This window comes from Suillus bovinus, assembly GCF_016758785.1.
Source record: "Suillus bovinus strain UH-Sbo-P2 chromosome Unknown EDB93scaffold_2, whole genome shotgun sequence".
NCBI lineage: Eukaryota > Fungi > Basidiomycota > Agaricomycetes > Boletales > Suillaceae > Suillus > Suillus bovinus.
In genome coordinates this window covers 737864-761514 of record NW_024542058.1, presented here as the reverse complement: position 1 = coordinate 761514, position 23651 = coordinate 737864, and the positions used below count along the sequence as shown (strand labels likewise).

General features: G+C 48.1%; 9 protein-coding genes across 9 annotated transcripts; 3 read left to right on the top strand and 6 right to left on the bottom strand.

The window, feature by feature from the left end:
- Positions 1 to 639: 639 nt before the first annotated feature.
- Positions 640 to 3044, bottom strand: EDB93DRAFT_289667 (pyridoxal phosphate-dependent transferase). The gene is made up of 3 exons (XM_041455983.1): positions 2281 to 3044; positions 1538 to 2221; positions 640 to 1485 (listed from the first exon to the last, which is right to left on the bottom strand). The coding sequence occupies exons 1-3, from the start codon at positions 2845 to 2847 to the stop codon at positions 658 to 660; spliced, it is 2079 nt and encodes a 692-aa protein (XP_041313193.1). The 5' UTR covers positions 2848 to 3044; the 3' UTR covers positions 640 to 657.
- Positions 3045 to 4207: 1163 nt separating this feature from the next.
- Positions 4208 to 5547, top strand: EDB93DRAFT_1237574 (aldolase; the record flags this gene model as incomplete). The annotated part of the gene is made up of 4 exons (XM_041451432.1): positions 4208 to 4495; positions 4553 to 5044; positions 5107 to 5302; positions 5354 to 5547. The coding sequence occupies 4 exons, from the start codon at positions 4208 to 4210 to the stop codon at positions 5545 to 5547; spliced, it is 1170 nt and encodes a 389-aa protein (XP_041313192.1).
- Positions 5548 to 5686: 139 nt separating this feature from the next.
- Positions 5687 to 7448, bottom strand: EDB93DRAFT_1115835 (uncharacterized protein). Its single transcript, XM_041448304.1, has 7 exons — positions 7223 to 7448; positions 7125 to 7163; positions 7056 to 7066; positions 6816 to 6998; positions 6298 to 6757; positions 6098 to 6240; positions 5687 to 5982 (listed from the first exon to the last, which is right to left on the bottom strand). The coding sequence occupies exons 1-7, from the start codon at positions 7274 to 7276 to the stop codon at positions 5820 to 5822; spliced, it is 1053 nt and encodes a 350-aa protein (XP_041313191.1). The 5' UTR covers positions 7277 to 7448; the 3' UTR covers positions 5687 to 5819.
- Positions 7449 to 8365: 917 nt separating this feature from the next.
- EDB93DRAFT_1115831 (uncharacterized protein) lies at positions 8366 to 10631 on the bottom strand. Its single transcript, XM_041448303.1, has 9 exons — positions 10286 to 10631; positions 10044 to 10232; positions 9698 to 9997; positions 9513 to 9637; positions 9437 to 9456; positions 9333 to 9381; positions 9061 to 9282; positions 8690 to 9008; positions 8366 to 8643 (listed from the first exon to the last, which is right to left on the bottom strand). The coding sequence occupies exons 1-9, from the start codon at positions 10513 to 10515 to the stop codon at positions 8475 to 8477; spliced, it is 1623 nt and encodes a 540-aa protein (XP_041313190.1). The 5' UTR covers positions 10516 to 10631; the 3' UTR covers positions 8366 to 8474.
- Positions 10632 to 10649: 18 nt separating this feature from the next.
- EDB93DRAFT_1115822 (MATE efflux family protein) lies at positions 10650 to 13636 on the top strand. The gene is made up of 16 exons (XM_041448302.1): positions 10650 to 10910; positions 10971 to 11434; positions 11489 to 11706; positions 11759 to 11784; positions 11839 to 11978; positions 12030 to 12049; positions 12105 to 12176; positions 12231 to 12422; positions 12487 to 12528; positions 12580 to 12592; positions 12643 to 12741; positions 12793 to 12888; positions 12942 to 12997; positions 13058 to 13164; positions 13217 to 13242; positions 13296 to 13636. Exons 2-16 carry the CDS (start codon positions 11019 to 11021, stop codon positions 13528 to 13530), a joined length of 1758 nt encoding a protein of 585 aa, XP_041313189.1. The 5' UTR covers positions 10650 to 10910; positions 10971 to 11018; the 3' UTR covers positions 13531 to 13636.
- A 1151-nt stretch (positions 13637 to 14787) lies between these two features.
- EDB93DRAFT_1115818 (HotDog domain-containing protein) lies at positions 14788 to 16186 on the bottom strand. The gene is made up of 5 exons (XM_041448301.1): positions 15734 to 16186; positions 15625 to 15682; positions 15470 to 15571; positions 15351 to 15420; positions 14788 to 15295 (listed from the first exon to the last, which is right to left on the bottom strand). The coding sequence occupies exons 1-5, from the start codon at positions 16122 to 16124 to the stop codon at positions 15218 to 15220; spliced, it is 699 nt and encodes a 232-aa protein (XP_041313188.1). The 5' UTR covers positions 16125 to 16186; the 3' UTR covers positions 14788 to 15217.
- Positions 16187 to 17633: 1447 nt separating this feature from the next.
- Positions 17634 to 18675, top strand: EDB93DRAFT_289240 (nucleophile aminohydrolase). Its single transcript, XM_041455982.1, has 4 exons — positions 17634 to 17766; positions 17823 to 18069; positions 18130 to 18415; positions 18487 to 18675. The coding sequence occupies exons 2-4, from the start codon at positions 17919 to 17921 to the stop codon at positions 18632 to 18634; spliced, it is 585 nt and encodes a 194-aa protein (XP_041313187.1). The 5' UTR covers positions 17634 to 17766; positions 17823 to 17918; the 3' UTR covers positions 18635 to 18675.
- Positions 18676 to 18716: 41 nt separating this feature from the next.
- Positions 18717 to 19885, bottom strand: EDB93DRAFT_1237569 (uncharacterized protein; the record flags this gene model as incomplete). Its single annotated transcript, XM_041451431.1, has 4 exons — positions 18717 to 19160; positions 19218 to 19272; positions 19351 to 19690; positions 19819 to 19885. 4 exons carry the CDS (start codon positions 19883 to 19885, stop codon positions 18717 to 18719), a joined length of 906 nt encoding a protein of 301 aa, XP_041313186.1.
- Positions 19886 to 20188: 303 nt separating this feature from the next.
- Positions 20189 to 23422, bottom strand: EDB93DRAFT_1237568 (Metallo-dependent phosphatase-like protein; the record flags this gene model as incomplete). Its single annotated transcript, XM_041451430.1, has 16 exons — positions 20189 to 20209; positions 20266 to 20416; positions 20475 to 20575; positions 20630 to 20812; positions 20868 to 20942; positions 20999 to 21080; positions 21208 to 21536; positions 21614 to 21724; positions 21789 to 21957; positions 22050 to 22235; positions 22358 to 22532; positions 22600 to 22717; positions 22834 to 22930; positions 22982 to 23145; positions 23196 to 23326; positions 23380 to 23422. 16 exons carry the CDS (start codon positions 23420 to 23422, stop codon positions 20189 to 20191), a joined length of 2136 nt encoding a protein of 711 aa, XP_041313185.1.
- Positions 23423 to 23651: the final 229 nt, after the last annotated feature.

Genomic DNA, 23651 nt, shown 5'->3' with positions numbered 1-23651 from the left:
CTGGCCTTACATAACTTATGTGAGCTCGTGACATGATTTCACATTCTTGGATCCTGCATACTCACATGATGATGCAGTACTAAATACTCTAGTCGGATATCATCGAGTCATGCAGGCATTGCGTGATGCTACGCGAAAGAATTGGGTAGTAAGTGGTAAAAGTTCGAGTCGCTATCCAGTTGGCACTACTAGTCACTAGTGGAACCAGAATCCATTCACTCCACAGAAATTGTTTGTACTAGTACAAGAGTTAGCTACGGCGAAGACGCTTCTAAGGCATCCCGGTCATGGCTCCAAAAAAACGAGTTAATCTCTGCAACAAAATCGCGAGAAAGCTTCGCTGATCTTTAATAGGATCTTTTGACGATTTATTTAGGTTTTCGTTGCTTCCGTTCGAACATTTCATCAACGATAAATGTGCAGTGTTGATCATACCCTTCGCCTCCATGCATGTGAGCTCCTTCCAGTAAAGCCGATGGTCCTGAGCCGCGACTAAGCCCGTTGGAGAATACTTACTATGAGACTGTAGGGCTCTGCCAAGAGGAACAGCGCTGGGAAAGTACAGCACTTGATTCCTTCCTCGTTAAATTATTCGTACAGAATATAGATGGATGGACATAGGTAGGTGGGTCAAGGAGACACTAATCACGCAGGAGTTCAAACGTTCACAGAATGTACAAGCTCCACGGCACGCTCACAAACCATATTGATTCCCCACCGCTCGCCCGAACCATGTTTTAAGTCCAGAATTCCACCCACCTCATCACATGCACGCAGTACTGTATCGATGTCCTCCTTTGTGTGCGACGCGCTGGGACAGAACCGCGCACGGGCCGTCTCAGACGGAGTGGCGGGGTATGATACGACAACGACGACGATCGGTGGACTGTACGCACGCATCATACGCACGAACACAGGCAACTTTCCAGGGTTAAAGATGAGCAGGGGAACAATCGGACTGAAGGAATGTCCATAGATGATGAAGCCGAGTTTCTTAAGGCCCGCGTGCAGATAACGGGAGTTGAAGGCAAGACGGCGGATACGCATGCGAGCTTCAGATCCGTCTGCAAGAGCCCGAGGAAGGTTCATCCACGTCGGCAGGCTGCTTGTAGGTACCATACCTAAAAGCTCTTTTGCACTGTCCCTCGACGGGACAACCGAGCCCACAGGGCTGAGAGAAAAGGTGGAATTGTTTGGTTGTGGTGCCAAATCAACACCCATGATACTGGCCATCGAGGCAATGATCTGGGCGAGCACAGGAGGTGCCACTGCTTCTGCATATGGACCGGAGTGACCGCGCAGTCGGAGACAGTCAATAAGAGTTTTCGACCCTGCGATGTATCCGCCAGCAGCACCAAAGGACTTAGTGAAAGTTCCCATCAAGACGTCGATCGAACTAGGAGGAATGTCGAAATAATCCGTCACACCCCGTCCACGAGGGCCAAGCGCACCGATCGAATGCGCCTCATCGATGTAGAGGTGGAACTTGAACAGAAGATCAAACTTCGTAACAAATTACTGTTATTGCAGGACAGACCTTGTAGATCTGCTTTAGCTCGACAATCTTAGGCAGGTTCACAACCGTGCCTTCCATGGAGTACAAGCCCTCCACGATGACTAGAATCTTCTTCCATGCTCGATGTGTCTTGGGGTGACCCTGACTTATTACCTCACGCAGCAGGGACTCGAGGCTTGACATATCATTGTGCTTGAATATCCGGACATATGCACCACTCTGTCGTGCACCGATACGAATACTAGCGTGGTTCAATTCGTCCGAAATGATCAAGGACCCTTTTCCCGCCAATGCAGGGATGAAAGTGGAGTTGGTGGCGAATCCCATAGAACTGACCAACGCATCTTCCATGCCGACAAAACGCGCAATGAGGGCTTCAGCAGATGCATGGAGTTCGGAGCTCCCACCCTCAAGACGTGTGCCACAGGTGGAGATGCCATATCGGCGAATGCTTTCCTTGACTGCATCTGAGCAGCTGCCATGGCCCTGGGAGAAGCCAAGGTAATTGTACGATGAAATATTCAGCGCACGCGTTTTTCCACCAGTGAATGTCAGAGTATAGTTGTTATCGGTGGACTGACGGTCGAGGATAACAATAGTGCGGCCGGGAACACCCGTAACAGGCTGGCACAAGCAGTCAGTCATACGACCCCTGAGCCGCCGAGTGTAGAATGAATCAAAATTTGTATTCAACGGCGCATAGCCCTACGCACGCAAGTTGTGTGTGATGAGCAAGCTTAAGGAGAATAAAAGATGGCACATACATCTTGGGGCATAAGATGGGCGAAATAAGACTTTGCAAACCGCTTTCCAAAGAAATCGCGCATATAACCTAACAAGTGGAGAATAAACATGCTTATGTGTGTGGCAAGGAAGATATAGTATGGGGGCTCCTCGATAGTATGCTCCTCGAAAGGTTTTGTGTAGTCATGCTTAGAGATGCAGCGATATGCCTCATTCGCACAGTGACCAAACTCTGTGTGAACGGTAGTGAAGACCTGCTCCGAGGTAGGTGGTATAAGGGGATATACAAGGCAGTTGTTCTCATCGTCCTCGCTGAGGGTGGTGTCCTCGGAGGAAGCTGTAATGGAAGGCGAGAGGAGTGTAGGGGTTGATGCTACAGAGGAAGCTGTGATGGAAGGCGAGAGGGAAAGTGTAGGGGATGACGCTACAGAGGAGTTGTCGTGATTGCGTGTGCGAGCGTCTGCCTGTTGCATAGCAGAAAGATACGATACTGCCGTTGGCGTTGATGGCAACTTGCTGAGTAATTCTTTCTCCTCGAACATAGATAGAGAAGAGGATGTAAGGTTCAGTTCGATGGGAGACGGCATCCTGTTGCCCTGTCGAACGAATAAACCGGCGTTCGAGGATGTTGGAGGAACGGGAGGAACAGCGATAGTATAAGATGGAACCTATATCATAAAATTATGTGGGGGAACTCTCGCCAGCGATCACAGTCTGATCCCTGGACCCTGAGTAGTTTACCATAACAACCTCCTATAGATATAGGTTGAAGCAACTTAATCATACGACTGACCGAGCGGTATGACGTGGAAACACCGTACATTAAGAGAATCTCGGTGGTAAATTTTTCCTGTCGAATGCAGATGGTCAGTAGTATGGATGAAGGTACATACATTCGTACCCACGCGATACACTGATTTTCGATCACATGGTAAATAATGCCAAGCGGTCATCCGAGTCCGTGGCCAGAGGGCCGCAGGAGCATCATGAAGACAGTTGTTCCTAGTGAATCATCGTCAATATTGATCACAATTAGTTTATCTCGCGTGTTCTTGTGTGATTCGCGAGACTCCGAATGCTAATATTGTTGGCGAGATAGGATGTTTGTGTTAGTGGAAATGGTAGTCTAGGGCCATTTTAAGTTGGCGGAAGTATGGTTGATCACTCACAAAAGGGGCATCGGTATTTGGCATGCTACACACGACGACCAGCCTGCCGGCCGGTGCATCTGACGATCGTCGTAACCGTGACGGGCCGCGCTTCTAACCCGATGGTATGGGCATATCATGCCCGAAATCATTTTTACTGCTTTCCAAGGAAGACGGCAGTTCTTGAACCTATTGTGGCACGTGACGAGGGTATTATTCACACCTTCGAGTCTCCCTAGCTCCAGAGGTGGTCGCGGGAATTGATGTTTCCTGTATTTTCCCTAGTAACCAGACATATGAGTCGTGGTGTGTAACATTCAGTATCAAACGTGAATTCTGCGTTGTGCCGTCACTCAACGGCATGATGCCGCTGACCACGACACGTTTTTTTACGTAATGATGCGAGTGAAAAACGATGTGATGAAGAAATGTTCGAAAAGTTGGTCCGGTTGGCAATAAGATGATATCATGTCGTCAGACTGGATCATTCTTTGCCACATAGATTACAAGAACTGTCAACCTGTGATTGCAGGTATGGATTGAATATTGACTTGCCAGCGAATCGAAGTGGACTCGGATGATTGACACTCGTGCGGATGTCATAATTAAGATATACCGTGAGGATCGTATCTCTTCACGGGAGACGATAGGCACTGATGATGACCTGGTACATAGAATAGGCGCATCATTGAATGATGGTGGAAAGTGTCAGGCTAACTTAAACATCCGTGGCAATCAATGTGGCAAGTACTCTTCCCGCGGCGGGCTGCGAAGTCGCTGTTCGCTTCAACCTTTCTACATGCTCTATCCATCCCTCACCTCTTCATGCATTCGGTCCCGGATCCTGCGCTCAACCCTCAAGACATCCTTCAAGTCTTTCTCTACCTCACAGCCCACGCTAAGCACAGCAAGCCCAACCAACCCCAATTTCGTAAAGATAGTCGAAGTCGGGCCTCGCGACGGTCTCCAGAATGAACCCAAGCCAATTCCACCTCCCATCAAAGCAGAACTCATCAATAAACTCGCTATCGCAGGAATGCGTAATATCGAAGCTGGCAGCTTCGTAAGCCCAAAATGGGTACCTCAGGTACGTCTCTACTTCCAACACACTTTAACACCCTTAATATGCGGACGTGGCACACAGATGGCAGGCACGGCAGAGGTCTTGGCTCTCATAGACAGTTTCCCGAAAACCGGTTACTCGGTGCTCGTCCCAAATCAGAAAGGGTTAGATGATCTCCTAGACATACTCTCCCCTAGTACTTCTCCAAACTCGCATGCAAAGCCCCCGCCTCCAGTCACCGAAGTTGCGATCTTTACCTCTGCCACAGATGCTTTTTCTCTCGCAAACACCAACGTCTCTGTTTCAGGTTCTCTCGAACGTCTCGCGCCAGTTGCGCGCAGAGCTCTTGATGCTGGCTTGAAGGTGCGAGGATATGTTTCAGTAGTCGTCACATGCCCCTTTTCTGGACGCGTGGATCCGAGGCGGGTTATGGATGTTTCGAAGGAGCTCGTACAGATGGGGTGCTATGAGGTGAGCTTGGGAGACACCACAGGCGCAGGGACGCCCGCCAGTATCCGCCAGATGCTTGAAGAAGTTGCGAAAGAGGTAGACGTAGGAGTCCTTGCCGGACATGTAAGACTCGCTCGCTTGTATCTTATCTCATGGTTGAGTCAGTGTTCTTTTGGACTGTGTAGTTCCACGATACAAATGGCACAGCGACTGCCAATATCATGACTGCTCTTGACTTTGGGTTGCGGACATTCGATGCGTCCGTTGGTGGCCTTGGAGGGTGCCCGTATAGTCCTGGCGCCACGGGTAATGTTGCAACGGAAGATGTCGTCTATGCTCTTGTTGGAGATAAGTTATTCGGCGATATCGGTGAACCATACGGTGAAGCCTCATTTAGTTTTCTCTGTAAGCTGAATATCTAAAATATTGTAGGCAATGGCGAGCCCGCCAAGACGGCGCAAAGTCGATGGGATGTAGGTCCCATTGACCTAGCTCGACTCGCAGGAATCGGGGAGTGGATCTCTGGGGTACTCGGGCGTGAGACTACAAGTCGTGCTGGTAAAGCCTTATTGGCGAGACGGAAGAGAGAAGAGGAACGCAAACGAAAGGAAGGAGCAAAGTTGTGACATGGCGATACTTGCCCTCCGCGAGGTAAGCTGACGTCTGCTCGACTCGGACGTGAATTTATTGTGCTAGCAGACCACATTCATCTTGTGTACTTTTCCAGTGATAACAATCTTACGCATGACACTCTATTGCATTATCTGCTTCGAATCAAATAAGTACTCAGGGTATCTATCACAACTCATAGCCAATGTTCTGTCCAGAAGTAAGGCGTAATTTTAGAAATATCCATGCGCGTTCGCTCCCTGCGCGGGTAATGTACACTCTCGTACTCTCACTCAGGTTTTGAGCTAAACTCTTTTCCAGCTTCAACATCGTCCAGAGAAACACGGTTATACTTGCTTCCGTCCTTGGAAGTTTGCTGAGATTCGACGTGTTTCACCCACGTGTAGTAAACGGACCCCAGAAGAATGATTGCAATCGAGGATGCACGGCCACTGTAGAAAGAAAACGTTAATCACAAGAATCATGCCGACACAAAAGGATGGAGCTCGCGGCGAACGGACGCAAGAGATACAGTCACACGACACGATGAAGATGGAAAACACGTGCCTCGAAATGATGTCTCCAAATAACCACATTCCTAACATGGACGCTGCCACGCCTCTTACTGCGGAAGACACCATGTGTGTGATAGGCGACGTAACTTTGATGGACAACAGGCTGGCAAGGCTCATCATAAAGCCAAGAGCACCCTAATGATACATCAGTCAACAACAACTTAAGTCACCAAAGCCGGTTTGAAGACTCACAGTGATAAAGGAGCCCCAAACGAACGTCTGCAAGTCACTCAGCTCTCCTTCTTTAGGGACAACGCCTACTCCGAAAAATAAATCCGTAATAGCCGGGACCTCGCCGGCGAGTACGATGAGGGGGATCATCACAACCGCGCTAAGCAAATTCGTATACCAAGACAGATTCATGGCGCTACCCTTGACTATATCCAGGCTCTTTTTGATGACCACGCTGTGCACTGCTGTGATTGCGGAACTTGCAACGCCAAAGCCAATACCGGCGATAACCATGGGGACAGAATCGAAAAAGACGCCAACGAAGAAGCCCAGGGTAACAATGGAACAGCTGAACAAAATGCGGAGGGAGGGCCGTGCGGAGAGGAAGAAGTAAGAGGTAAGGACTGTGAAGGGGAGGACGAGACCGCGTGCAACTTGATACACAGATGCATCGACATACTTGAGGGTATAGTTGCTGAAGCTGGCAGCAAGACAAACGAATCAATGTCAAAACCTGGTGTCGTTGATGCAAGTCATACCTCAATCCAACGACATTCAACCCAATGGTGGGGGCGAGCTGGATCAGAAGCTGAGTGTCTACATACAAAGGCACAACTAAGAGGCGGGTTGCATGTGCGGCGATGAAAAGAATGACGGCAATGATAAGCTGGGAAAAGAGGAAGAAGAGCGGGGCAGCGGTCGTCTGGAGAACCCATTTATTCCTGTATTTCAAGACGGGTGAGTGAGCTCGGTAAATTTTGGGACAGGGAAAGAATTACGCCATGACCATCTGCATGCAAAGGGATTGATTAATGAAGAGGAGGGTAATGAGTTGGAGACGGACGTACACATAGTGCTGCTACAAGGTAGAAGAGCACTGTGCCAATCTACAATTAGAGTCGGTGGTTACTTGAAGGGCGATGAAATATGATGATTTTAGACGTACGACGAGGAGTCTACTGGTCTGCGACTGCGAACGAGCATCATGCTTGTGCGACATGACGGAAATTGACGTGTCACTTGGTTTGAGAGGATTATAACACTTGTTGGTACTGTGAATATTTGCTGTAGTAGCTGATGGATGTTAAGTATGAGGAGTTATATCATGAACTGAGGTGTGCGTGAGGAAGAGCGAGAGAATGGTGGCTCGTGAGTCGTGAGTAGGAAAATTCATGCACGCGCGGTTACGGTGCTGAATCGGGAGCAATCTATATTGTCACGTGGCACTGCTTCATACGTTTCATCAGGTACCTAGTTTAACTTTGAAGACTGCCTTCCTCAGTGTCTCACTTGAATCAATATTTTCACTGTACCTGCTCTCCGATACGGCTAATAACTCGTTCAGTAGCTGATGCACTATTTCTAGCATGTTATGACAGGCTGCCATTTAATCTATCACAATCAAAACCACTCGCGCCTTTCAAGTTTTGTTGTTTTTTGGTTCGGCGACGCGAGTCCGATTGGTGAGCGAATAAATCTTGAAAGCATGATGATGGCCCTTTTGTGGCCTTTCTTTGCAGGTTCAACCAACCTATAGCCATCAACTGGTGTTGTGTAATAAGTACGGGATGACCCAACTGTGTTCTGAATTTGTCGATGCATTGGAAACAGGCTTCCAATGAAGTATTGCCATGTCACCATATTTGACTTTGGTCTAGTACCTTCCCTGCTCGGTCTTTGTTCAGCCTCCAGATCACAATGGTCTGGTATTGCCGATGCCCTCGTATCTGAAGGTCACATGTAATCAGTCTTGTGGCGATCGAAATGACTGAGGCTTTTTCTACCTAAACTTAGAGTGCTTCATGCGCGTGGATGTTTGATTTCAGTTGGGATACTACTCATAATTCAGGTAGATTCAGGGAATCCTCTGCACTTTTAGCGAGAATCGCTGTACATTCCGACGCAGGCACCGTGGTAGGGACCTAAGTTATCTGCGCTTAGTTCAAAGTTTCCTTTTCCTCAATCTATTTATTTAATTTGGGGGTGAGCTATGCGCGTGCACCTTTAGGCTGATCGCCAAATTTCCATGAAGAAATTAGTCTACCGAAGTTTCCCCTAGCCAGACCATCCAGAAGTAGAGTTTGAGTTCCTGCAACATGGGAACGTTGCCCCAATCTTATATACCATACAACCTGCTGCTGTACATACATACTCCGCAATGCGGCCAGTCGGCGGCATCCAGCCTGTCGGCCGTTAAATTATTTCGATTCCGGCGGCACACAACATCCACGGCCGCTCCTCTCTGTCGCCATCAACCATGCTCGATGTCGTGACCAACTTCCCGCCTCCATCTTTACCAGCTCTAACAGCTTATTCATATCGAACGGCAGCGACGTATCTGCCTGGATGGCACCCACCACGTACGATCTGTTCGAATTCAGCTTCGAAACAACGTGACGGTGATACTACATACATCACCGTACTCTCTTTCAGAGGTTCCACTCGCCCACCTGTCTTTAATATGTCGCACATCTTATCAAGGGGTGTATTCCGGTGGTGCCATAGGTTATAAGCCCGCATGTATTGCGGGCGAGGGGGCGTTGGTGCTAATAATGGCGCATTGAATTCCAGCGTCGTAGGTGATGCTATCACCTTGGTGCTACCCGTCCTTTGACTAGGTGGATCGACTGAGCTAGTATACTTTGTTGGATCAAGTTCTTTGTCGCCAGCTTTGGCCAAGTCCAGGAGCTTCAGGTGTACCATCAACGCTGCATATGCATCATTCGCCGCATCTTGACGGGAGTCATCAGTCAAAGGTTTCCTGCATCACGTTTGGGAGCTCACAATGCACCATCTTATCATTCAGGTCTGCCTCCCAATTACTAGTACGTTCTTTGCTCTTCGCTAAATTGAACTTGAGGTACATAGCAACCATCTTGGCGAGACTGACTACCCGTCGCTTGTATATCTTAGAGAAAGCATCATCTGCGACATGCGCAAGCGCACCAAGCTCGACGAGTCCCTGGGCTGTGATCCCAAAGTCACGATACAATTTCTCGCCATCATCTACCAGTTTTCATCAGGTAAATCACAGCTGGTACCTCCAAGCTACGCACTGTGGATGTTCGCTCCTGTTTTTACGATGTCTGGCGACTGAATTACTTCCTTACGGGCCGTGAATGGACAGCATTAATGACACTATCCAGCTAATTTGACTTACCAAGAGCCTTTCCGGAAATCCTGCCACACAGCCAAGTATTCAGGTGGCAGTAGACCATAAGTGAGGGACAACGCACGTTTCATTTGGCTTACCTGGATCAGCAAGATAGTCGATCTGTCGCACAGCTGCACTAGTGCTGTTCGTCGTTCCTGGGCACCAGAATTCCATTGTATACGCCACTCGAGGTCAAATCCAAGGGGACTATAATAGCATTGAATGCTTCGGTATTGCTTTTGCAATGACAGTTACATGTGGACATACCTTTCAAGTGTTTGAACCAATCTGTTGGCATCATCCTCGCAGCGCGTGTAGACAACGGCGGGTGAGGGGAAGCAGTAATTTTTGTAGGAGAAAGTGGGCAAGTTAGGCATTGAGGAGACTGTTTCGGTGATGGAAATAGACTTTGACAATGTAACTCGACTACCTTTTCCTTTGTAATATTCGGGCATTCTCCCTCCGGGGCCTGAGCTTCGAGCTACTGCCATACTGGTGAAGGTTTCGCTGTTGTATGCTTCTGCTTTGTTACTGTCGCCATCCATTTTCTTCGGAGGAATTCCCTGTCTAACTCTAGTAAGGATCTACACTCGGCTATGTGATTGGAACTGACCTGGATACCTCAGTCTCCATAGTGCTCGTGTGATTCAGGGATTTCTTGAGTACTTTATCGGGTCGCAGTGCAACGGATTCTGTACTTATGAGATTCTCGTCGAGATTTGCCACCTTGATATTCGATTTAGACAATGTAGAAGTAAAGGCAACTTTACGACTGGACTGCTCCGAAAAGAATGGGTGGATTCTATGTATCGACATATTGAATTCAAGGCATGGAACAAGCCATAAGACTCGTACGGCTTGGGTTGCTTCTTACTCGAGTCCTTTTCCCTCTTCTGGTTTTCCTGTGCAAACAGGTTACCCTCGAACATCTCGATTGAACTGTCAGAATCCATTGCGTCGTCAAGGTCGCCAAAGGCTTTCCGTGGTTGTGAAGTGTGTTCGGAATCGCAAATGGTACGTTTCGGAGTGGGTGATTTGAGGATACCTTGACGATAGATCCTTGAGACGCAGCTTTTTGTCGCCATTACGGTATATGTGGTTTAGTTGAGTTTCCCGACGCGACTTCGGCGCGTGATCACGTGATCGGAGATGAAAGCCAAATAAGTATACACATCATCTTCTGCGATTTCATTTGATGGAGTTCATTGATAGGATTATGGTTTGAGTTCTTTGTACAGGTGAGTCGTCATAACGCAATCCTCTCCATCAGAAAGACGATGCCGGTGGTGCAGAAGTTAAATCTGCAGATATCACATGACGGCACACCTGACAATCAACTCCGCATCTTTTAGTTATGCAATCTATATAATAAATTTGATCGAAATGAAATCCGTTTTACCTACTTCTCCCCGTTATCTCTGGTCTCCTTTTCACCGAGCACCCAACCTGTGGAAGATTGGGCAAAACTTCATTTCAACAGGTGAATGATCAGTCCATTTGAATATCAAACAACGCCCACTTATCCATTTGCACTTACCAGTTTTTTAACCTTTTTTTTCCGTTTGACTCGGAAACCAAAGTTGAAGGAATGGCGCACTTATCTCAGATATCTGGGACACCGTCCTCCCTTCCTCAAGATTATGCCATTTTATCTCGTTTTGCGGATCCCCTTTTAGAAGAAAATCAAGAAGAATCTGGAGCCTCTTCTATCAGGAACGACCAGGAAGAATACGGTGAAGAGGATGGCTTGCTTGCACCACCGAAGCAGGTTAGGCGCACCAGCTTCCCTTCATCTTATATTCTTCCGCCCCAACCGTTCATGAAAATAATTCCCCAAGCACCAAATGTGCTTCAGCCAACTGAGAATACGCCCCTCTTGGCGCCATTGATCCCACTCATCAGGGAGGAGGTAGACTTTCCTAGTGATGGACATGAACCTACCACCACTCAAATGTTCTGGGAAGAACTAGGTATCTTGTTGAAATACACATTGCCTGTCTTTGGGTGAGTTCATACATCAAATGTACTGTCATTTGACTCAAACCTTTCTACTACTAGCACGCATGTCTTTGAGCACAGCATGATCATGGCATCCGTAGTCTCCATAGGCCATATCTCAACCGTCGCTCTTGCTGCCGCGACTATTGGGTTCATGACTGCTAACGTCACTGGTCTGAGCATCATTCATGGTCTCGTTTCATCCTTAGACACAATGCTTCCCGGGGCTTGGACTTCTGATCAACCACACCTTGTTGGATTATGGACGCAGCGCATGAGTGAGTATGATTGTCTTTTTGATGCTCGTCACTCATCATTCGTTACCAAAAGCCGTTGTCGTGGCTGTCACACTCATAGTAAGTCATCGAATACCGTCGAACGTGTTTTTGAATGAATCATTGGGTTATTAGCCTATGTTTGCCATTTGGTTCAATGCAGAGCCTATCCTGCTTTTACTGAAGCAGGAACCGGAGGTTGCGCGGCTTGCTGGTATCTACTTGAAATGGGCCTCGTTAGGTCTGCCAGCCTACGCATTCAATTGTATTTCCCGGTAAGCTTGGCTTTCTTATCTTCTGAATCACTGTCCTAATTGGCCCCTTAGCCGATATTTCCAGTCCCAAGGTGTGTAAGTCTGTTCTGACCTGTGGTTCGACGCTTACCATCAATACCTGCCAAGGTCTCTTCGCTGTGCCGACTCGTATCATCATGTCGGTAGCGCCTCTCAATGTACTCATGAATTATCTGCTGGGTATGTTTCAATGCTTGGGTTTGATCATCTCACACACTTACGCGTTCACTGTAGTATGGGGTCCAGAACCGATCAGATTAGGTTTCATTGGCGCCCCAATAGCGACATCGATTTCCTACAATCTTGTGTCGATAGCCTCTGTCATCTACGGCGTTTTCTTTGTTGAGAAGACCGCCTGGTATCCGATTTCACGGCGATCCCTTACTTCCTTAGGTCTTCTTGTCCAGCTTGGGTTAGGTGGCGTTGGTGAGTAGCTGAAGCAATAGTGCACGCTTCCAAGCTCATCCAAAACTACTCATCTTCAATATAGGTCAGGTTGCTTCAGAGTGGTGGTCGTGGGAACTAATCGGACGTACGTATTTTTCCTTGTCTGGAAGAAACACGCTGAATCTCGATTTCACAGTTGCTGCTAGCTTGTGAGTGTAACGTTCCATTATCATCGAATTAACTGACGTTCCATATATAGACTTGGGCCTACAGCTTTGGCAACCCAATCGGTTCTTTTATCGACTTGTTCGTCCACTTTCCAAGCCGCATTTTCTCTGGGTATTGCGACCTCCGTCCGGTTCGTTCCTGTTTTGCGCAGGCAGCATATCATTCCTAACTGAAACCACAGTATCGGAAATCTTCTTGGGGAAAAGAATGCAAGGCGTGCTGGAGTTTCTGCGAATGCAGCTATTCTTCTCTCTGCTGTGGCAGCAGGATTCTTTACGTTTGTTTTCCTTTCACTTGCGTTTGAGACCACTTTTTTGAGACCTTGACCAGTACTGTTTTGATGGCTTTCCGCAAGTCATGGGGTTATTTATTCAACAACGATCCCGGTGTGTCCGAATACCACAACAGCGAAAGTTACCCACCTGACGTATGGCTCACATTGACAGAGGTCGTGGCACTTGTAGCAACTATCCTGCCGGTCGCAGCTTTGTTCCAAATGCCCGACTTTGCATGCGCTATTACATCCGGAATATTGAGAGCTAGAGGCAAACAGGTAAGCGTTCTACCATGCTTCGGCCGTTATTTGGCTAACCTGTCCTTATCAGTTCACTGGAGCTTTACTTAATCTTAGGTAAACTGTCAAATCCGTTGATTTGGTTCGACGTCTACTTATGCGTTCTTCAGCGCCTACTACGTCATTGGGATTCCCTTTGGGCTGTGGCTCGCCTTCAAGCAAGACATGCAACTCGCAGGGCTTTGGTGTGGTCTCACGGTTGCTCTGCTTTACGCGTCGACTGTTAGCATTTGGATCTGCCTCAAAACAGATTGGAAGAGGGAAGTGGAGAAGGTGGCTGAGCGCCTTGCTGTAGACAAGAAGTGCCGTGATGGACCTGCGGACTCTGAACATCTGGCGCAATGATTGGTGAGCTAGTTGATGACGCATCTTGGCAAGAAGTATGGCGTATGCAGTTTGGTTTAGTCCCATTCATGTCTTTAACGACCTTATGAAGCTTACTCGAACTCAATCCCCTTGTGAGAAACTTATCATCAGATTGTGCCTCGTCTGGCTGCGCTTTCGTGAACACATGGTCCCTCTCCAGATTTGTCCCTTGATACCCGACTTCCTGAGACCGCTTCTTTCGAAGTCTTGTCAGAATGTCAACTTGGGTGTTGAGCGGTTCGGTGGAGGCACATTCCCTTTTACTGGCACCCGAGTCGGACTGGGTAGTGACCTGACGTTTTGATCAGTGGAACAACGTCATCCACGCACTTTCTCATGGATGTCAATCGAACGGAATTAAGTGTCTCGAGGAAGCACATTCAAAATGAAACTCGGCGTTGAACAAGGGTCGATAGGGTACCCCATATCTCATCGAGTCTCGTTACACGTTTATAGGGCAATCCCGCACACTAACTGTACATGTACTTGTCCGTCCCAGTTACCCGATCGGTTCCTGTCTCGCAGGTTGCCTCCACGACTCGCTTGCACTCTACACATTCTCACCGCTCTCGTACACGCGTGGCTTCATACTAGCCGAAGCAGGCGGTTGCTGTTTTGCGACGCTACGCTTCTGCTCTCCCTTCTAGCGTAACTTCTCACCAGTGTCGTACGTGTGTTCTTTATGGCGGAAGCTGGCAGCTGCTGCCCTTGCGACGCTGTAGTTGCGGACAGGTAAACATCAATGATGGATTTTTACTGATGGCGACTGAGAAGTCATTTTTGAGGATTCAGATCAAATGAAAATATCGACTTTTTGCAAAACTGAGGCCAAAAACTTGCCAAAAATATGACGATTGCTTCCTTTGATGGACCTTCCACCACTAGGACATTGCTTCCGGTATGCTCAAAAAACCTCGGACTCGTAACCCATGAGAGTGGAGTATATATATTCCTCTCAGACTCTGGCTCCGTACGCCTTGCATCGTCGTCCGTCATGCGATTGCTTCTCGAGGATGCACCGTTTACAAACGGCGATAAGAAAAAACAACGGCTCGGGTTCACTTATCAAACTCTTCGTGCCTTCGTACTTCGTCTTCCCGCATCGTGATGAGATATAAATAATGTACAACGGAACGCTGAGCAGCCACTCCCACCGGTGGAAGGCGGCGGTCGCGTCGAATAAATGACATTTGCTACCTATGTCCACGTTTGACCACAAGACGAGCTTGAATACGGCTATCATACATACATAGGATAATGAAAGGTTCCGCGAAGCAACCCGCAATATTATCGTCTAGGGGCCTGGCTTGGTTGCGGAGATACCCGCTAGCTTGTCTTCGGGACTTCTGATCGGTCAATGTCAGGAAGCACCGCAAGAATGGTATTGGATCGGGATACTCCTGAGAGGGCTGGCTATTCAGGGATCCTCGCGTAACTAGTAACTCTCTACTAAATTTATGAATCCACTTCGGTCCTTCGGCCGATCTTGAACCAAGGATAAGTATATTCTAGTTAGAATCATCTAGGCTGTTACCACCATAAAATCCCAATACATACAGTATCTATCATCATACAACCCTATTGATTATGCTTAGTTTGGTACATGCGAGGAGAGATTGCTTTCGATACAGTGTGAGTCGTCGATAACAGAAAAGGGACAAAATCATCACAGTTTTGAAAGAGTCGGTTGCATTTTGTTGAGATATGCAGAGGCAACTACACTGCCTGTTTTTTTGTTAATCACCTGAGCAGAGAAAATTCATCAATAAATCGTCGATCAATTGACAAAGAAAACAAACCTCGCATCGTGCGCTCATAATTCGGCCGCCCATAGCGATTGAAGTGCTGATGATACGCAAACACGATCCACTAGAGAAGTGTGAGTGGGTAGCGATGGGAATCAGTCACACCAACGTACATCGGTGCAGGTGAATGAAAGATGATGTTCATCGCCTGAGTGACTCCCACTCCATTAATGTTTTGTATCAGTCCCAGAGCGACCAATGGAGTGCTGCAGCAGCTGTAGTAGTCTGTCAGAACATCCCGAAGAGCATCAGATCACTTCGTACTCACTTATCGATCAGAAACGCCAGACAACCTCCATGGAGCATTCCCGCGCCGTTCAACATGCCTAAGCGTCTTATGAGTACTCGCTAAATATGACTCGCGCACGCTAACGTACTTTTTGAAACAAGAACTTCTGCAGTAGTCGTTGCCTCCATACGACCTTGTTTTTCGTGGCTCTCGTGGGCACTGATATCGATGAACTTGACTGCCTTGGCAACGGAATGACCAAAGCAGTGCTCATCACCAGCTCCGTACGCAATGAACGTATTGAGGATAAGTTGCTTGACGTAGGGGGATACATTTCCCTGTATTTGGGATGCATCTCCGCAGTTGGCCAAGCTCTTAGGGTCTACCCATGCCTTGCGGGGTGGTGGGTACGAGGATGTGCCGCCATAGATGATGTTCTCGGAAGAGGATGATGAAGAAGAAGAGGAAGAGGAGGAAGGGGTATATGACTCATAAGCAGGAGAGGAGCTGGCGTAAACGGGAGATGACCTAGAAGGCATTATTGGACAGAGGTTCAGTTAGTTTCAACGGATTGGCATACCTCCCGATATTTATCGAATGGGTTGACCCACATCAAGACTTTCGCTCGGCTATATTTAAATTAGTTTTGCTGGCGTAATGAGATCTGGGTGTGTTTTGAGCAAAACTTCTTGATGCGGCTTTGAACTGGTCGTTGGCAGTTCTCAGATCTCCGTACCAGGTTGAGTAACACGCCAAGTGTGGAATATCTCGTAACCCACGTGAGTTTGAATTGAAGGGATGCAATGAGTTTCCTGTGAATCTGGGAGTCAGGCCACCAAGTTCATTGGCGAAATTATCTGTACGTACTGGGTACCTCAGATTCCAAGAGGTCATAGTACAAGAGAATAGCAGCAGCATCTTAATTCTGGGGGATCCACGCAGCGAATTCCCAAGTTGAAGACGCGGCCACGTTGAGTTGGTGACGAACACTGTGAGACCGGCGGAAAACAGTCGAAAAGAAAGAACGTGTGAATCCTCCTGGGGACAAATTCACCAAGGCTGTCCTCAAGATCCGCGTGGATCTAGCACCGACACTAGCTACCAAATTTTAGGAGTAAAAGTGCTAAATGGGCGTCCAGTCGACTGATCCTCGATACCAACCCGGTGTTCTACGAATTCCTTTCTCTAAACAATTGAGCACCAGGACATGACGTTCCGAAGCGACAAAACGTAAGGGTAGACAGACAACAGCTGCTAGATAGTGAATCCGTAATATGACGCGGCTTTAGGTTTAATATTCAGTTTGGCAAAGTCCGTCCTCCTGTTGTTATTCTGATGGAGATCCCCATGTTTTCCTATTAGCGCGTATCTCAACTTTGCTAGGAGTAACCTAATCTACCAGCACCAGTCTGTGGTGTTGATTTGTTTAAATGGAGTTGTCACCGATGATCGAAGAGTCTGTTTGAAACACATGGGCACATGTCAAGGCGTCGGGAACGGAGTGTTTATCTTCAAAGTGGCCGCCACTTTATGCGCACCACAAAAGCTTTAGTTACAGTCAAACGCGAAATGCCATTAATCCCATTTCACAGGGTCGGAGATTAGCCCAGATGGACAAAGGGGAACAGAGGGGAATAGATTGACCGTGATTAAAGTGTCCAGAGGCATCCCCAGGCCCCCCGGCGACTGACCGCGGGGAACTACAGGGACGTTTGGAATAGTACAGGTCCTATTTCGATTGTTTATGCGAGGAGAGTAAGCACACAGAATAACTGACAAACGAACGACGCTGCTTACAATGCGATGCGTTTCGCGCATATCTTTTTTTTTTTTTGGCCGAAAGTAGATCACTGATTGAAGACAAACGAAACACAGGCGCTGCGGACATCAAGACGCGCAGCAGACATATCACAGCGTCGCACCGGTTTTGAATAGGAAAAAAAGGGTGGCATACCTCAGAAACAGGGGCGGATAGAAGTTCGCGGGAACCCACAGCAAATGCAAGGTTTCAGAAACTCCGAGTCGTTGTTTTTTTGACTCGGACACAGAGATGCGATGATGTCGATATCACCTCATGCGAAGATGTGAAAAAAGCGGTGGACCGATAGAGCGCAGGAATTTTCAGGGATCTGGAGGGCCTCCATGCCCGCACGCGCGCCTAGACAAAAAAGGCGACTATAGGTTTGAATAACCCGTTAAGGCAATCATTGTTATTTCTGACATTTTTCGATGCTAAGGGAGTTGGCTAACAAATTGGGCAAAAAATTGAATGTGACGCGCGTCGTAGTAGTACGCGTCCTCAAAGCCCTCATTCTAACCACCACAAACACAACATGGAAACATCGTTTGCAATAACTGGCAAGGGCTATGTGATAGTAGCTGCTGATACTACTGCAGCCAGATCCATTGTCAAGATGCAGATCGACCAAGACAAAATCAAGGAGCTCAGTCCTCATCTTCTCATGGCGTACTCGGGTGAACCAGGTCAGTACAACCCTGATATGCACCCATTCCATTATTTCTGAAAATACACACTGGAAACAGGCGATACCGTTCAGTTCGCTGAATTCGTCGAGCGCAACATTCGTCTGTACCAAATCCGTAATTTGTATCCTCTTCGCCCAGCCGCGGCCGCATCATGGATCCGCCGTTCAATAGCGGAATCTCTGAGATCACGAAGCCCGTACTCAGTCAACTTGCTGCTAGGCGGATATGATACGTCCTTGCACGCACCGAACTTGTATTGGATTGATTACTTGGGGACAGCGGTGGAAGTCCCCTTTGCTGCGCATGGATATGGTAGTTACTTTGCTCTGAGTTTGCTCGACCGGTACGTTGTTGATCCTTGGCTCCTTCTTTCTTGCTACTCGGTGAGATGGTCTGCTGACCACCCTTAACTAGTTATCATGATCCAGAAGCATCCCTGGAAGAGGGCCTTGCTGTTCTGAAACGTTGCATCGATGAGGTGTCGAAGCGTCTGGTCGTTAACCCGGGAAAATACAAGGTCAAAGTGGTTGACAAAGACGGTATTCGAGAAGTCGAGATATAATGTCACCCCTGGCCATGTGTACTGTAATGTACTACTGCCGTCTCCTTCTGTCTCTGTATATCTCTATTTCTACCTCTACAGCTCAAACCAGAAAGATGTTACCCTCCACCCGATCCCCTCCAATTATACGCTCCGTCTTCTTCTCGCATGTAAGTATATTCCGAATGCGTGAAAGTACACCTTCGTATTGTGCCGCATCCTGGGGAAACATTATAATTTGGACTGCCTTCTCGATATCCGACCTCCGAATTCTAGAGCCCCAAATACTCTCACAGTAGGCATCCACGAGCCTCACCCTTTCCAGGCTCGCCATTCTATTGACACAGAACAGTGCCGCAACAGACCCTGCACTCAGGAACGTCGCCTGACCCACATAGAGAGTGCGAAGACCGGGAATCTCTGGAAGTAATGGCATTACTGAATCGTCCGATTCGACGGAGAAGGTGATGTTAGTGACCGTGATATCTTGAATGTTGGACCAAATGCCAAATGTTCTACACAGGCGGCTTGCTACGGGCGCAACGATCTTGGAAATTTCCCGTCAGACTTTATTCAACCACATGATTGTTTTGAGCGTACGCACCGCAGTGGAGAAGTGGTGATCCGGGTCAGGTCCGGTCCACCGAAATACTCGGGGACTACAGAACATAATTTTAGCAGCAACATTACATCAGGGCCATGCACCTCTGGGAAGACATCCGTCATTATCTACTCACTTGGCAATGGACAGTGCCTCTTCGAACACATGGTGGCTGCTATCCCGTGAGTATGAATGGAGCTTCAGACTAAGAATCTCCAATGGGATCTGCTTCTCCCTTAACCCCAGTTTCCTAGTACGATCGCGGCACCTGCACAACGCTTCGCGAAGATGTTGCCAGACATCTGATCTCGCAAATTTGCCTGTCAGGTCGACAGTTACCGAACGCGGTGCTACACCCATGTTCTCGCTCGTCTGTGCAAAAAGCTTTAGCTGTTCTAGAGAGCGAAAGCACAGGGTCCTATAAAGCCATTCCACGCCGACGTTGTAGAACTGGTGGTTGACACACAGTATGTTACCTTGGGACGGATCCAAAGGAGAGCGTGTATGCAATTATGAGAAGGAAGATCTCATGCGGTAGATCGTATAGAGTCGCATGCATTAGGACTTTCAGAGGGCACGTTTAGGCTGAATGAAACGAATGAACGGTAGATGAGCGCCGGGCGTGAGCCTATCGGCGATCGGATATCACTGCGGTGGGAGTTGTTAGTCATTGAAAACGGCTTGATTCGGAGCCTTTGTAAAGGCAAAACCTTACGCGCCTCGCAGAATCAAAAGTAGGCAAACCAGTGCTTTTATGGGTGAATTAGGTAGAATTGTTCATACCGAGAAGCGTCGAGCAGCTTAAACTTATGACCGCACATCCTTGTTCGTAGCTTCCAATTCATAAACGTACCTAACCATCAATTGCACCCATGTGTCCAGTGTGTCAGATTCAGTAATCTGATAAAAAGTACCACAGTGCCATTTTCCTAGTGTATTCAGCCTGAGAACATGAAACATGTGGAACCGTGAAATCAATCACTATCTACCTCGACCTACAAATCACAGAATCAATTGAGTAAATCTTGAAAAACACTACAATGTAACTTACCACATTGGCCATTTTGCCCTTTGCCCGTGTTGCCGCGGCCCGTGTAGAGGACCGCCCTGACGGCGCGAAAGTCAATGTGCCCTGTCCGGACGTCGACGTCTTCCCTTTCGTAGTGCTTGTCTTCTTCGCAGGAGCTTTCTTTGCGGGTTGACTAGAGTTAGGTGGTTTTAGTGTATATGGTAGGGAGCCAGAACATGACCAGAACCAACCTCAATACCGCGGCACGATTTGTCCTTTTAGTAACTTTCGGTGGTGCCTCGTCTTCCTCATCGTCATCATCGTCTAATTTCATAACTTCCTCAGATTCACTCTGCGTTAACTCCAGTCAGCACTCTGTGCACCATATCATAATTTGTAGACCCACAGCAACAGCCTTCTTTCCTCTCCCTTTTTTTGCCGGTGCAGCCTTTTTCGCTGGTGCAGCTTTCTTCTTTTTTGGAGGGGGTGCAGGTTCGTCAAAATCTGATCCCTCCTCTTCCCCGCCGTCGACTTCCATGAGCATTGAGTCGGCGTCGGAGTCCGCTGGGGCGGAGGCTTTTTCTTTGCCCTAAAAGTGTGGTATGAGGTGTAATTTCAAGGGGTGGGAGCAACGTCGAACGCACCTTTCCCTTGGCTGTCTTCCCCATCTTTGCTTTTTCTAGGTAGTCCTGGTTGTGCTGCTCCTTCAGTTTGACGAGCTACATAAAGCAGCTTAGATTAAGTAAAAAACTTAAGAGGAAGATTAGAAACGTACAACGTCATCTAGCTCATCCTCATCTACCTCCCCATTCTCCTGTACGCCTTTCATGAGCGCGCGTAGAGCATTCGAGACGTGCCTAAATGAGCTCACAATATTAGTACAGTGAATCACAAAAGACAAAGAGAGCCATGACATCAGAACAACATGCGCAGCATGATCAGGCCATTAATAAAAATATCCCGTGAATGCAAAACAACACTCACGTCTGTATAGCCCATCCATCATCCTTTTCTACAAACATTCTGATCGCTTCGTTCATTCCTGCCTCACCAAGGACCTGCAGCTCTTGTGCTGCCAGATACTCTTGTACCAATGTTTGCACGCGAACCTTTGCCAATTTTTCGCTTGTGGTAAGTTCTGGATCATCAATGGACAGCTCGGGCTGGTCTGCATAGGTCGTGGTACGGGAGGCAGCGGAGCGGGCTTTGGATCGGTGGAAAGAGAGCACGTCGCGTGGATTTGCAATCCGCCCAGTAAATTCTTGTCCGAATCGAATGGGATTGGACATTGCGGGGACGTTAGTTGTGTCGACCTACCAATAACGAGTATCAGTAAGGGTGAGATATGCATATTCTGTATCACAGCATGTAGAAGGATATATCAACGGACCTTGAGTCGTACAAGCGGCAGCATACGTGGAAGCTCCTCTTCGCCTTCTTCCACCGCGTGCGCATTGCGCTCGTCCCATAACTGGTTCGCTTGGTCGATGAGAGCGTTTACCTAAATCATGCAGTGAGTCCGCGACCTACATACCAGGCCTAAGTGAAAACGAAAAGGGACCTACCCTTGCTCTCAAAAACTTCCCCACAGCAATTTGGTCGCTCACGTCGAAACCCTCCTCTTCTGCAGCCTCCGCGAGAAAGACGTCGCCCAACATGAACGGACGTACAGTACGCAAAGGAAGAGGTTTAAGTTCAAATTCTTTGTTATGGATTTGGAGCAGGGCAACATGCCTATGTCATAAATTTCATTGTATTCGAGAACCAAAGGTACAGAAGGGGATGGTGAGTTAGAGTTAAAGGAAATAGGGGAAGCTGACACTCACTTCTCCAATCCCTCGCCCTCACCCAAACTTGTAGCCACACTCGATCCGGGCTGCGTGATATGATATGGACGACCAGCGACGGGCTCAGGCACAATACGACAGTCGTGCTCATGGCCCCAAACGACGAGGTCGATACAGTCGTCGAAGAGGCCTTCTGGTACAGCTGGAGTTGGAGGGTGAGGAACACTACCGATGGGTGTATTATTAGTGCGAGGGACGGAAGAACGCAGGAAAACGAATACGCCAGAGTAAAGACATGCGAAGGGATGAACTAAACAAGACGCATGGGCAGGAAAATATTTGCGTACCGATTTTGATGCACCACAAGGACGTTAAACCAATCTTCCTTGTCGCTAGGCATGTACATCCGTACACGATTGCTGCGAAGCTCGAAGTGCATACGTGCATCTTTGACGTTGCCAACTCCATACAGTCCAAGGCGAGTTTGACCCTTGCGAAGGAGAACGGGGCGGATAGATATACCTTAGAATGAAAGCGAAGAAAACAAACATTAGCATCAAGTCACTGCGCGCGCAGAACGTGAGCATACCCGAATCGCTCTCTACTGGGTTCGGGTTCGACGCGCTAGATAGTGGGAGGTCGAACTTGCCCATGTAGTTTATAAGCCCTGATACAGAGAGGACATCGAGCGCGCCGAGAGCACCTTCCTGTTAAATGTAGATGAGTGCTCACATGCGAGAGGCAAAGGGGGGATAAACGCAGAGGTAACGAAAAAGGACTAAGTTCTGAGCAATAAGGATCTATAGGAAGGAATATAGCTTACAGGCCCAGCACCTTGTGGATCATCGTGGTTACCGTGAATGCTGAAAACAGGAATGGCGACATTGAGATTTGGGTCTTCGTAATTGACCGCTGGGAAGCTGAGGGCCGTGATCATTCGTCCAGAGAGATCAAGAAAAATTCGAACGTACCTGTATCCCTCTGCTCGCCCATCATCTGGATTGCTGAGGAGCTCAATTTGAACAGGCTTGTCACCAAATGTGTACTCCCGGAGAAGAGCCATAACCTGGTATAAGCAGTCGCGCGACGGGCGGTTTTCATGAAATAGATCGCCGCCGAGTAAAATCATATCGACCTGTAGACAATTCTAGGAAAAGGGTTCAAGGTATGAGGGATAACACAAACATCGTGCTTGACAGCAAGCTGGAGAATTTCCTTGAATGTGTTAATAGAGTCCTGCCCACGAATTGGGTCGCGCTCAAGATATCCAATATGATTGTCTGTTGCGACTAATATCTTTATGATGTCCTCTTGGTCTGGCTCAACGCCATGAGTGAATGAGTGGACTATGCGAGTGAGACGGGCGTACAGGTACTGCGGATTGTTGGCGGTGGTACCTCGTTGTCTGACATGATGCACAAGGACAAGGTCGTTGAAAATGTCGACGTCTGCGTCAAGAGATTTTATACGTGCGTGTCAGTCGACGAGAACAACATACAAGTAGAGCGCCACTGGCAGTTCGACGCGTCGCGTCGCGTGGTTTCAATTGTCACACCGTCACGACGCTGCTCGATTTTAGCCCCTGAGCTGCATTGCCGCTCACCGACTCGCTTACACCCGAGAAATCTTAGGCGGAAAGGA

Excerpts from the sequence above, each read along its gene's own strand:
- EDB93DRAFT_289667 (XM_041455983.1), bottom strand. The coding sequence starts at position 2,847 with ATGCCGTCTCCCATCGAACTGAACCTTACATCCTCTTCTCTATCTATG. Across the intron at positions 2,222-2,280 it reads CCCATCTTATGCCCCAAGAT|GGCTATGCGCCGTTGAATAC; the intron begins GTATGTGCCATC and ends TTGCGTGCGTAG. Across the intron at positions 1,486-1,537 it reads AGCTAAAGCAGATCTACAAG|TTCCACCTCTACATCGATGA; the intron begins GTCTGTCCTGCA and ends CTTCTGTTCAAG.
- EDB93DRAFT_1115835 (XM_041448304.1), bottom strand. The coding sequence starts at position 7,276 with ATGTCGCACAAGCATGATGCTCGTTCGCAGTCGCAGACCAGTAGACTC. Across the intron at positions 6,241-6,297 it reads TTTGGGGCTCCTTTATCACT|GGTGCTCTTGGCTTTATGAT; the intron begins GTGAGTCTTCAA and ends ATGTATCATTAG. Across the intron at positions 5,983-6,097 it reads TTTGGAGACATCATTTCGAG|TGGCCGTGCATCCTCGATTG; the intron begins GCACGTGTTTTC and ends TTCTTTCTACAG.
- EDB93DRAFT_1115831 (XM_041448303.1), bottom strand. The coding sequence starts at position 10,515 with ATGGCGACAAAAAGCTGCGTCTCAAGGATCTATCGTCAAGGTATCCTC. Across the intron at positions 9,457-9,512 it reads CCAGGTAAGCCAAATGAAAC|GATTTCCGGAAAGGCTCTTG; the intron begins GTGCGTTGTCCC and ends GCTGTGTGGCAG. Across the intron at positions 9,382-9,436 it reads GATTTCCGGAAAGGCTCTTG|GAAGTAATTCAGTCGCCAGA; the intron begins GTAAGTCAAATT and ends ACGGCCCGTAAG.
- EDB93DRAFT_1115822 (XM_041448302.1), top strand. The coding sequence starts at position 11,019 with ATGGCGCACTTATCTCAGATATCTGGGACACCGTCCTCCCTTCCTCAA. Across the intron at positions 12,998-13,057 it reads TTTATTCAACAACGATCCCG|AGGTCGTGGCACTTGTAGCA; the intron begins GTGTGTCCGAAT and ends TCACATTGACAG. Across the intron at positions 13,165-13,216 it reads TGAGAGCTAGAGGCAAACAG|TTCACTGGAGCTTTACTTAA; the intron begins GTAAGCGTTCTA and ends TGTCCTTATCAG.
- EDB93DRAFT_1115818 (XM_041448301.1), bottom strand. The coding sequence starts at position 16,124 with ATGCCTTCTAGGTCATCTCCCGTTTACGCCAGCTCCTCTCCTGCTTAT. Across the intron at positions 15,572-15,624 it reads CTGGCGTTTCTGATCGATAA|CTGCTGCAGCACTCCATTGG; the intron begins GTGAGTACGAAG and ends AGACTACTACAG. Across the intron at positions 15,421-15,469 it reads TTTCATTCACCTGCACCGAT|TGGATCGTGTTTGCGTATCA; the intron begins GTACGTTGGTGT and ends ACACTTCTCTAG.
- EDB93DRAFT_289240 (XM_041455982.1), top strand. The coding sequence starts at position 17,919 with ATGGAAACATCGTTTGCAATAACTGGCAAGGGCTATGTGATAGTAGCT. Across the intron at positions 18,070-18,129 it reads GGCGTACTCGGGTGAACCAG|GCGATACCGTTCAGTTCGCT; the intron begins GTCAGTACAACC and ends CACTGGAAACAG. Across the intron at positions 18,416-18,486 it reads GCTCTGAGTTTGCTCGACCG|TTATCATGATCCAGAAGCAT; the intron begins GTACGTTGTTGA and ends ACCCTTAACTAG.